Source organism: Netta rufina (assembly GCF_964035555.1).
Source record: "Netta rufina genome assembly, chromosome: 1".
Lineage (NCBI taxonomy): Eukaryota > Metazoa > Chordata > Aves > Anseriformes > Anatidae > Netta > Netta rufina.
The window spans coordinates 153,654,937-153,667,079 of record NC_140123.1 but is presented as its reverse complement, the minus strand read 5'-3'; the positions used below and the strand labels follow the sequence as shown (position 1 = coordinate 153,667,079).

General features: G+C 39.2%; 1 protein-coding gene across 17 annotated transcripts in view; it reads right to left on the bottom strand.

Annotated features, from left to right (window-relative positions):
* TNRC6B (trinucleotide repeat containing adaptor 6B) overlaps positions 1 to 12,143 on the bottom strand; it is a 127,148-nt gene that overhangs the window by 13,167 nt on the left and 101,838 nt on the right. For all 17 annotated transcript variants that reach the window (XM_084298618.1, XM_084298609.1, XM_084298621.1 and 14 more), the window contains 4 exons: positions 11,429 to 11,607; positions 10,126 to 10,200; positions 8,815 to 8,860; positions 2,869 to 3,017 (listed from right to left, as the gene is read on the bottom strand). In XM_084298618.1, the coding sequence (XP_084154744.1) occupies positions 2,869 to 3,017; positions 8,815 to 8,860; positions 10,126 to 10,200; positions 11,429 to 11,607 (449 nt within the window). The remainder of the gene's footprint in view (positions 1 to 2,868; positions 3,018 to 8,814; positions 8,861 to 10,125; positions 10,201 to 11,428; positions 11,608 to 12,143) is intronic.

Here is a 12,143-nt window from a genome sequence, read left to right as displayed (position 1 = left end):
ATAGTTGTGTTCCATTATTTTAGCCTCTGAGCAGACTGCCTTTTTCTAACATCTTCTGACAAAGAGCCACAGGAGATGTAACAGACAGTCTCCTACGCTTACAGTTGCGTGCTGTTGCTTCTAAAAGCTGAAGCTGATGTATTTCTCTCTGATACTCCAAAAGGTCCTCCCATGCCATGATCCTGTCCTTTCCTTTTCAAGACCTTCAGCAATTCCCATCTGCCCCCGTATACCAAGACCTCTTCGATCCATACCTGCTTCTGCCACATACCAGGGCGTCTAAACTGCCCGTTTTCCAGCCCTCAGCCACCAGTATCTTCTTCTCCATGCCAACATCACTGCCCCCAGCATAATTCACCTTTCTTTAAATTTGAGATCTTCCACGTCTTCTCCAAAACCCTTCCTTCCCTTACATGCCAGAATATTATACAATTTGCCTCCCTTCCACTGTAATACCGGGCATCCTTCACTATCTTTTTGCTCAAACACAATTCTCTCATTCTGCTTCTGTACCGGCAGCGTTATGGATTGCTCATTCACCTCCATCACATCTTATTGCCTTAAGAGAGCTTGCCTTTCAGAAGCAGCTCAGGGTGTCATTAAGCATGTAAGAGGATAGGATATATACGTATTGTTTGTCTAAGAGACAAAAGGATTCAGAAAGGACTCACTGGATTCAACTACGTATTAAAGTTTTTGAGAGGTCTGCTGCTGCTGCTGCTACACTTTCAGCCTTCTCTAAAGCTCCGTGGAGCTCTGTACACTCAATTCGGGAACTTGCCTACAAATTTTGGACTTAATCTGATGTTCAACACTTATTGTGTCACACAGAAACAGAGAGACAACACAAAGAAACGCCATCATGTCAAGCATGTGCCTACATAAGCTAGTCCAGGTGTAATACTTTGGTTCTGTCCTTTCATTTCCTAGCATTCCTGCAGCATTTTCTCCTAGTATGGTGCGAAACATAAAAGCCAGGAATTATTCTCAACTACAGTTAACAACTTGCTTTCTTCCCCATCATTCCTCCATATACAGAATGAAAACATCACTACTTCAACCATTTTCCAAGGCTGCTAAATCAGTTCTTCCCATGGCCTGTGGGGAGGGGAGGAGGCATCAGGCAAACGCAAATTTTTCAAGGCACATTCCTGCATACGAGGTCACTGGGTTGGAGGCTGGAAAAAATTCAGTGTTGGGGGATGGTGGGGCAAACCACCAGCCTCTAACTAGATTTTAAAACATCAATTAGAGTAGATAGCTCTCCATTAACTTCATGACTTCTGAAAAGCAAATCTGTCTGCTGCTGCACTGTGCTTCAGGAAGTAAGAGGCCAACAAAAGCAGAAGGAATACATTTTGATGACAGCAACCAAAGCGGATCGATTCTCAATGTCCGGGTATCGCTGAAATTTCCATTAACTGTATTTATTTGGTAGGAAAAGAAATGCAAGCAACCAGCTAACCGGGATTAAGCCCAGGTTGCAGCCATATAACAATGCATCTTATAAGGTGGCCTGCTTACTTGTCTAGCAGCGAAGTTTTGGGGACTGAGCCCTGAGCCGATTGCCCCAAGGCCGACGTTGGATAGTGTGGAACCAGAGGGAGACAGCTTGTAGCTGGGAGAAGGGGAGAAGGGAGAGCAGGGAGCCTCATCCCCAAGGCACCCATCTTGATTGGAGAAAGGCAAAGTCAGCTGAAGCAGCAGTTAGCCAACAGCAGGAGTTGGTTAGTGAAGCAACAGAACGCAAGAGGAGAGAAAGAGGGACGGTGAGTGACTAGGAAGAAGCAAAGTTAATTTGTAATAGCAATTACAAGGACAACACTTCCAACTCAAATTATCATTTGACAATTCAGATTTTGGTCCAAGGAAATGCTCAATAAATCCCTAAAAAATCCTTTTTCTTTTTAAAAATATATTTTGAGTAAGAAGGTTCGCTTCCGACAGTGGCTATTACCACTACAGAAACAAATCTTGAATTAATTCCTAATGTTACCACACACCTGCAAACACCATCTATGTTCAGAAAGCATTAGCTCTACTCGTGGTATTTATTAAATGGGCCACCAGAGGGAGTTGACTAAACTGTTTTTGGCCTGTTATACCAAAATGGAGGAGTTTAAAAAAAAAAATTCAGACACTAACACGCCTACAGAATTTTTAAACCTTTTCCATTTTACATGTGATAAACTGTATTTTAAAAAAATAATAACATTTTGAATCTATTGGACACTGTCCAATTCATAATGTGAAGCAATTAATATTTGATAACAACAGTGAAAGCTTCTACTTAAAATAGACAAGAATATGAAAGAAATGCTACCATAACATGTAACAGATGTCACAGAGAAACAGATGTCATACAGAAGCTCACAGTACATGGACATACAGCAAAAGGGGTTACAGAATTTAGAAAGGGTGTTTCCAATAAATCACAGACATGAAAGCAGGAAAAAATTTGGAAGACTGTGATTACTTATGTTTACTTTGATCTAAACTTTTTTTTTTTACAGTAGATGATTGTAATCAGTAGCCATAAGAATCATTGTGATGAAACCTGTAATGAATTTCATTGCTACCAGTCATTCACCCTTCCAAGAAAAACAAAATAATTTCTTTCTCTCCATGTAAAGAGAAGTCTGTTCTAGAATAAAAAGCATTATTCTAATTAGATAATCTAGTTTGCCTGTGCATACCTGACACCTGTTTTATAAACACATTCATTCTACAAACGTAACTCCCTCACACCTTTTACTGTTGAGTTCATCCAAGGTTGTTGAATTTTTAGCACTTCCAGAGGAACAGGATAAAAACTGGGACCTCAAACACAGAGGCTGAATTTAATTTATCTAAAGATATTTCTCTCACCTTCTCAAAATAAGGCCCACTATCTGTAGTTCCCATGTCTTTGGAATTAGGTGGACGGAACCCAGATCGATCCTTTCTCATTATGTCATTAAAATCCCCGAGATTCATGGCTCGTTTATCTACCTCAAACTTCTTATCTGGGAGACCACCTGTAGAAAAAAGAGTAAAGGCAGCAAAATTAGTGACAATCTCCGTTGTCTTTCATGACAGCAGGTTCACAGATGAAGAAAACTTCTTTAAGATCAGATCTGTTGTATATATATGTCTTGTAAAAATTCCATTTGTCTTACCACTTAGCAAAGCACACAGTTCCTATTAAAAGATGATGAAAAAATAAAATAGGAAGTTTCATTTTTAAGATGGAACAAGCCAATTTACTTTAAAGAATTTAACGTGAAGTATTTCTCACAATTTATGTACAGATATAAAGAATTTGATCATAATTCTCCTACAGTAACGTGGACTTCATTCTTGAACACCAGTAATCTTCTGACCTAGCATAACTTCCCTGCACCAGACAGCCAATCTCTCTCAGCTTGTATGTAATAATTCTACAGCCAGTAACAGAGACTTTTCACACAACTTCTTCAGTGTCCTGCCTTTGTTTAGTGAGTAATCTGGTGAAGCAAAAGGAAGAGATATTAACGAGAAAACCACCATACACAGTGGACAAGACACTTTCTTTAGAAGCAGATCATCAGCCAAGTCCTGACTGAAGGAAGTTTTCTACCTTACATACTGAGCTGCTGCCAAGGAACAATTTCATTTGTCATATTTTGCACTTAGATGAACAGTGTTATGTTGAAGTAGATAGAAAACATCTTAATTTCAAAATATGAGCAACATGGTACAAACAAGCTTTATTGGTATTTTTAGTTTTAAGTCATTGGGTTTGGGGGCACAGATGGCCTTTCTGGGAACAGTTGAAGAAACCTGTCAAAACTTACGCATCTTCCAACAAAGGAAGCTGGTGATGGATATGATATCCTACCACTGACAAAACATTGAAGTCTTTATCATATACAGAAGACAACTGATCACTCTGAGATCCTCAAAACACTTACCTTCTAAAAAAGTTTTCAAAGCCAGTATCTCTTGTTAACATCCAACTGCAAACTGTTAATAACTATAGCTATGACATTGATGAAGACCTATGAATTCAATGACTAATTACATGGGTTTTTCTTTTTGGCACAGCTTTGAAAGTTGATCCAGTTTCCATCTTCTCAGATGCCTTCAACATCATCTATCACAAAAACACTGACATATCACCTCCATATCTTGGCTTGTAATTGGACTCACACTGACCTGGATGGACTCATGTGTTACTAACATATCCTATAAAACTAGAACTGGCTCTGCAAAAGCAGTCACAAAATATCAGGTACATCTTAAATCCTGTCAATATCTACATCTAACCACCATGCACAATGCCAGCTAAGCACTACCAAAAGGCTGCGTGCTTTAATTCTAGACAGGCAGCGCTGCCTATTGGTTGCTTGAAAAGAAAATGAAAGGGATACAGAGTTGCATCACTGTTTGATATGAAACTGGGTCAATGCCAACTCAAGATGACTTAGCAGTAGAAACACCCTTTTGTCTCTTCAGTTATCCTGATGATCCAATCAACTCCTCAAACGTTACTGAATGATGCCACGCAACATGGCTCGTTAAATAATATGTAGGGCATTAAATAGCACCTTCAAAGGCTTCGAGCACGGATACGCCACTTAGTGCTGAGGCAGCTGCTTAAACTTCAGTATAAACAGGGCCTTGCTAAGAGATGATAGCATTCATTTATCTCAGTCACAGAAAATTCTAGTGCAACCTTGAAACCCATTGTGAGAATCTGTCTTTTGGACTCGCTAACAAAAGCTTTAAATAATGCAGGTGGCTGAAGACCAGCTTTACCTTAGACAGTACAAGATGACCATTAAAATCTGAAAAGTTCAGGTTTTATCCTCGGCAGTAAGCAATAGCACTTGTTTAAAGTGATTAAATGCAAAACCCTAAATCCTCTACGTGTAGTACATGTTAAGAGTCCGATCATCTTTGTAAGAGAAGACATCGGTTCTTGGATTTTTTCTCCCAACTATTAAGAGCTGTAAGAAACATGGTGAAAACTCCAAAATGAAACGAGCTTGAAGGACCACATTATTCACACCCTAGTGAGGAAAAAAACTGTGAAGTATATCTTCCCCCACCACACACACACAGCTTAAAGGAAATTATTTGACTGAATTCCATGCAAATAAATTTATATATATAGTGTGAACCTGTATACTGAGAAATAGAAGGCAGAAACTGCTGTTGAGCAAAGTTACCTACAGCTTTTGCAACAAGAGACTCAATGTGGTAAAAATACATACATCCACAGTGTGGTGAAAGTAATGCTAAAGAAAACCATTTGAAATATGTTTTCTGATTGACCACAAAAATTAAAACGTTTTAAAGATACTGGTTTTACATCTTTGCCATGAAGTTGCATCATCCAAGATTACTCAGCATGCACATGTGCTTACACATTGAGGTGTTGCACCCAAGTGCCCTATCTGGTTAGGGCTTTGCGATGTATTTACAATAGACAATAGCACAGACTGCATTTGAATCAACAGAAATTAGAAATGAATTTCCCAGTCCTCATGGAGGATGTGAGAATTCTGTCATCTGCAAAACCTGCAGCTAATCCATGAAAAAAAGATAAAGGTGGCTGTCAATATTTTATCTTTTAATTCCCCATTTAAGTGGTCCTGACACACTACTTACTGTATTATCAAACTTCATGCCTCAGGACTTACATACTGGGAGAGATTTCAGTAGATAATTGTATCCTATTTTTAAAGTTCAACAAGCTATCTGTAGAAGAGATTTGATAAAAAAGAAGAGAAAGAAGATCTGCTTAAGGCGTTCTATTGATCCACCTCTTTTCTCTTAGGCAGTTTAGCACCCTGCAACCTAAGCAACACATTTTTCAAAAAGGAGACTGAGACCAACATAGTAAGAATTACTATGGCAATTACTATGACAACTGGACCTATTTTAGGATGCATGACAATCAGAGCCAAGTTGCTCTGCGCATACAAAAGCCAAAATTTTCTTTGATACGCGTGGTCTCCAAGCACAGATTTAACAGAGATCAACGCGCATTTATCCATGGACTGGGAAAATACCATGTTGGAGTTCCCTGGCTAGTAAAGCCTGGTATATTGTAAACCTGACAGAAGTGGTTGAAGAACAAGCCTACTTTATAAGTAAGCCCAACTTTTCAGGTTTAGAAGGAGATGAAGGCTGAGCAAACAGCTTATACTTTTCAAAAGCGTGAGCCATAAGTAAAAAGGGAACTGCTAAGCAAAAAAGAAAGTAACAACAAAATATGTAGGAAGGTCTCAGTTACATTCTTACTCTTTGAAATGGAATACAAACTGTAATAGACTCCTGTACCAAGGATCAGGAATGTCCCCATTAATGGACACATTAAAGAACAGAAGTGTGACACATCAAGACAACGCACGTAACCTTTCTGCAGCAATTTCACAGGATGTGCTGAGCATCAGCTACCTTCCCTCACAAGGTCTGATGGCCTTTAAGATCCCTGAGGACAGAAAGTTCCAAAGATCCAAAAGTTTAATTTGGAGATGAAGAACCAGGAGAGCTATAATCAGCCCAAGCCAAGGCTACCATCCTCTTCATTTGTATATTCTTACATCTGTTCTTTAGCAGCAGCAGCTAAAGGCAGATGAGAACTGAACATTCTTATCTCTACCTAAAAGATCTTTAGAGAAGCACGATACAAACACAGCGTGCATGGAAGAGGCTGTTCGAGGCTGAAGTGGAGAGAAAAATTTCTGCTACTTTCCCCAGATCTAGCTGTACTCTACAAAGGCAGGTTTTAACATCTCGTACGTCTCTTAACATCTCTTGGGATCCTTCACTGTTCAGAGGAAGAAAGCTATTTGTGAAAAAAGGAACTTCCCTTTAATCCTCTATAAGGCGTGATACAGCACAAAAATATACATTTTAAGACTGTAATAATTTTTAAGCTGAGAAACATTACAGCTATTCAGATTTCATCGGAATACTAAATTTGGAGTTGATATTCGACTTAAGCCTTGATTACTGCAATTCTACCTTGGGTAACAAAGAAGATTAAAGGATGTTCCAAATAACAGATTTTTTTTGGCTGAGAAAACCTCAGCTACATTAGCAGACATGATGCTACAGTAGTTGCAGGTGAGGAATTATTATTAAACCTGTTGACAGCACTGGTGCAAAGAGACTTGACATCAGACCAGTTGTCTATGTTCTATGAACTATGTTCATTTGTTCATTGAGTAAAAGTTACTTAGCAATAATTTCCTTTCTTCCACAGCTCTATTTAGAGAAAGTAAGCCATGAACAAACCAGTCACCTGCACTGTGAATCCCCACCTCCCTGCACTAACTCGACAAATACTCATTTGAAATGCCAAAGAAACTGTCAAAATGTCTAGATTACACAACTACACAAAAAGTACACCCAGAAAAACTTGAGTGGCTCAAGTGGCTAGACTGGCCCTCCATGTCCCTGTTTGCAAGAGCTTATCAAACTATACAACTTCCAAAAGATAAAAATAAGCCTGCCTTAAAAAAAGAAAACCCAGCCCTCCCAAAACAAACAAACAAACAAACAAAAAACCACCAAAACAAAGCACAGAAAAGAGCATTCATTTTCTAAGAGTATCTGTAGTAGCTGTGATTCCTTTCCCTGAATAAAGGAAGCCTAGGGAAAGGAATATGTAACAGGTATTTATAAAAAGCTGAATTCTGTTCAGTGGAGAATATCAAGACCTCTCCGTATCAAAATAGTTGATTTGACAAGCTTCACGCTAATCTGGGCTGATGCCGATACCTTGAGAGGTCATTGTTTTTGAATGGATGGATGAAGACGCTAATACTTCTAGACCTGTAGCACAGTAAACACATTGCCACTGTTAGCAAGTGCCCAACAGGCTTTGTAGTCACTCTGCAAAGTCTCGGGAGTAAGATTTGTCAGGATTGCTTTCCCTGAACTTTCCATGAATGTCTGTGAACTTTCCTTGGCCTGTCTGGAGAAGTTGTAGCTGGAACAGACTTTTATTTTAAAACCAGGTGGGCTACTGCCTTATTCGTTACCAGACAACTAATATATTCAGAAAGAACACAGAACTTCTCCTATTTTACTTCCATAGGAAGACTGAATTAAGTTGGGTTTCATGTATGGTTAAGACAGGAAAAAAACTTAGCTGTGACTTAAGCTATTGCAAGGGATGATGAAAAGACTACATCTTGTTAAAGCATTAGTATTCTTTAAGGGCAAATTTTTGGGGCAGTCCGAGACAAAGTCTTTTCTTGTTGTATCAGAGCATACTAGGTATGCAAATTGCACTGCTACTCTTATTTAGGATAGTGTTTTCCCTACAGCCCATCCCACTTAAGCTGCGCAGTATTTGTGGTGAAGCTATCAAGAGTGAAAAATCTGGTTCTACTGAGCAGTAACTCATAATAACCTGAGGCAAGCAACTGAAGGACTCAGCAACAGATAAGTCTTTTACCTTGCATCACCTCCAGAGAACTATGCTAATCAGGATGTCCTACTGCCAAGAGATAAAGGAAAGGAGGACTCTCACTTTTTTGAAACAGTAACAATAAATATGAACTACATGGATCAAAACTGTCCTATAGGATGTCCCTTTCCCAAGCTGCAGCTGTGTTCTGCAGCAGGTCTACATCCTCATCTTGCATTCCAGCATCAGCTGTGTAACCATTCAAAAAGCTTGCAAGCAAGATACCAGATGCTATCACTGCGTCCCTGTTTCATGAGGAGCGCTAAAAAGTAAGGATTAAATCTTTCAAAGCACGCTATACAATCTACGTAAAAATACTATGCATGATGTCATATTCAAATGCATTTAAATTAAATGATACGCACCTACAGACAAGTCCATCTTACTGCCTGGAATGTCCTCAGTTTGACTCTGAAAGAAAAAAAAACAAAAACCAAAAAACATTAATTTCTGACCTCTGTGAAATGCTGAGGATTTTTTCAGAAAGTAATCCCTGATGGCTAAAGGTAGAATTAAGGAAAAGCAGGTTCGCTCTAATTAGAGCTCCATCCTAAATTACTATTGAATATAATGATTCCTCACATCACCCTAGACACACCTCCCCCCAACCCTCCAACCCTGTGTGTGGCAAGTTTACTGAAATGAAACCAGACACATGAACACATGCTACAGACAGAGAAAGATGGACAGACAGCTGCTCTGTGAAATGAACCTCTGTCCTCATGTTCCAGTGGTCAAGGGATGAAATACTGAAGTAGCGGCCAAAATGATAGCTCATCCTCATGACCTGTCAAGTCATCAAATCTTGAAACGCACTGCCAAGTTACTCTCTAGCTGGCAGTCTAGGACAGCGTGTTCCCATAGCTTTCAGAAGCATCGGTGGCCTAGCAGACTGAATGTGAGCCTCAGAACCAGGCTTTACAAACTAATCCAAGCCATGTCAGTGACAGTCTGTGCAGCCCTTGGCTTGTCACAAAACCTCTACAGTGTCTTCTGCTAGCCTGCATTACATGCTGTTCCTGCATCACAGGATTACAGTTGGTGCAATGTTCTATAAAATGTTTGACAAACTGCTGTCAGAAATTGTTAAACACTTTTATATGCAAGTATTTTTATGGTACTGCTTTGCAGATCTGTCTTTTCTCTCTATGATATCCCATTTATTTATTCACATTTCCAATCCATCCGTAAGTACCATTTAATTCTGAGCTCTTTTTGTTCTAAAAAAGACCTTGCTGCACAGCCCTTAAATAAACATAACCAAGCTGTAACTCTCCTTTTCTGACAGGCGACTGAGATTCAGAAACCTGAAGAGCCTTGGACAAATGACGGGTATCTGACAATACAGTCATGAGCTGAGGCCTTTACCTTGACTGCTCTAAACAGCATGTTATAAAAAAGCCCACCGATTACTTGCAAGGAAATTGCAATTGTAGAACTACAGCTGTCATAAAGTAAAGAGTTTGTTGTTTTTTTTTCTTGTTGAGAAACCATTCTGACTAGCAAGGAAGTGCTGAATATCCAGCTATTATAGGCATTATGATCAACATGCCTACAAAGTAAATGCAGATAAATATGTAGTTACACGCTGTAAAACAACTGATCTTTTCACTTATTTAAAACAGGTTTTTTTAAAGAAAAAAAGTTGGGATTTATATTTAAAATAATTCACTTACTAGCAAGCCCATATTTGAAAACTGTTTGGATATAGGGTTCATCCATGAATCGCTATTTCCTCCTTTTAATGAGCACTAAAAAGAAATAAAAGGAAAAAACATGTAAGCATCTTTTCCATTTCTTAAATTGTTTTATCCCTGGGAGGCACAAGTGTTGAATGAAAATCCTGGTGTCATAGAAATTCATCTCCTAATACACTGCTTTAACTTTTTGCATGGTTGGAAACATTTAACAAAATACTTTTTTTTCTCTCTATTGAATTGTTCATTTTCAGGTATACTGAAGTAGATAAATGCTTGCTGTGTAGAATGCTTATCACACCTTCAGTTCCATTTTAGAACCTGGAAAGCTTTGTGAATGCTGTTTTTCTCTCCTGCTACGGTTTAATAGATTCTTTAATTCATCACATAGAGGTCTCTCCTTGGCTTTCTTCCCTTTAATACGGTTGCTATTACATGGGCACTGTGCAGACCTGGCTCTCAATCAGGCTTCACTGCAATTTGCAGGTGATCAAAACCAAAACTGAACACAGGTCAGAAAAAATACTGATTAAAAAAAAAAAAAAAAAAGGACAATTGGTTCGGTAGTTAAAATAAAAGATATTTAAGTGAAGAAAAAGCTCACAAGAATCATTTTTGCAAAAATAGAACTCCACTCTGTTGCCACAAGAGTATTTCCACATCCTTGGAAAATGCTCTGCACTCACCTTTTGAGTCTGCCCTGCATAGCTGATCAGTAGACAAAGCACAGTCTTCTAATATTAATACAATAGCAAACATCATTGTACTAGAGAACTTTAACATGTATTTAACAAGCATTTCATTCCAGACCATAGCCAAGCTCCTGCTTGAGACCAAAAGCCACCAGTAATAAACATAAAAGTCAGACCCAAACCCAACAGGCAGTAGAAGCAGGAGTGCATGTGCCAAAGGGGCTGTGGAATCTGGAGTTCAGCAGGCTGTGCAAGGAGAACAGCAGCAGCCTAACAGAAAGATGCGTCAACAAGAGAAGAACAATAGCCTTGGGATACTTATTGCTCAGTTTCATTTAGTAATTCGTTTAGGCTATGCAGCCTACATACTGGAAGAATTTGACACCTACTGGCAGATTTATTAGTCACAACAGGTGTTAACACATTAAAACAAATCCAGAAACCTCACATTCTTTACGCTGCTGTAACAGGTACCTTTCTAGCTGAATTCTGCAATACCTTTTAAAAGAAGATCTGTTAGAAATGCTCTAACATATCAGTCATACTGCTTTCAGACAACACAGCAGTTATGAATCACTCAAGTGTTTTACCTTCATTTGTGTTTTCTTTCCTCCTTGCCCCCAGCTTGTTGAGTTGTGGGAGGAACTGCTTCCCTGAGAGCCTGCTGTGTTCCAGACTCCTCCCTCCTCCTCCTCTTCCCAGCTGGAGTGACGCGTTCCTGTCACCGGCCCATCACTCTCTCCCCAGCCATCTTGCATAGATTTAGAACCTTCAGAGAAGAAAGGAAAGCTCAAAAGCAAGTCCGCGATGCCACGCAGCAGGTGATTTGACACTGCAAGATTAGCTGAGATTGTCAGAACCGCAAAAAGTCCAAAAAAAGTGCACGCTAACAGCTGTAAAAGCTTGTGTATGAAACCCAAAATCCAAGAGATGTGGTGGCATGCTAGCCTGTCATATTTTGCAATTATTTCAAAGCAACATCAAATCCTTACAGAAAAAAAGAATCAAAGGGACTTCTTCCTTTAAGTAACTACAGCTGCATTTGGATTTCTTTAGAAGGCAACCTATTATTTTCTAGTGTAAATGAAAGACTCTGAGAACACACACACGCAAACACAAAGGGTGCTGAGGACTCTGGTTCAGGTGGTTTGAGAAAGATTTCCTCTCTTCCTTCCACTTAACATTTCCATCACACTGAACTCTTTCACAGAGGGTAGGAACAAACAACTTTAATGAGTAACAACTAAGCAGTATCTGAAGGGAAGACCCTGACGTTGCACTCTAGTATATGTAACACCAAAACTA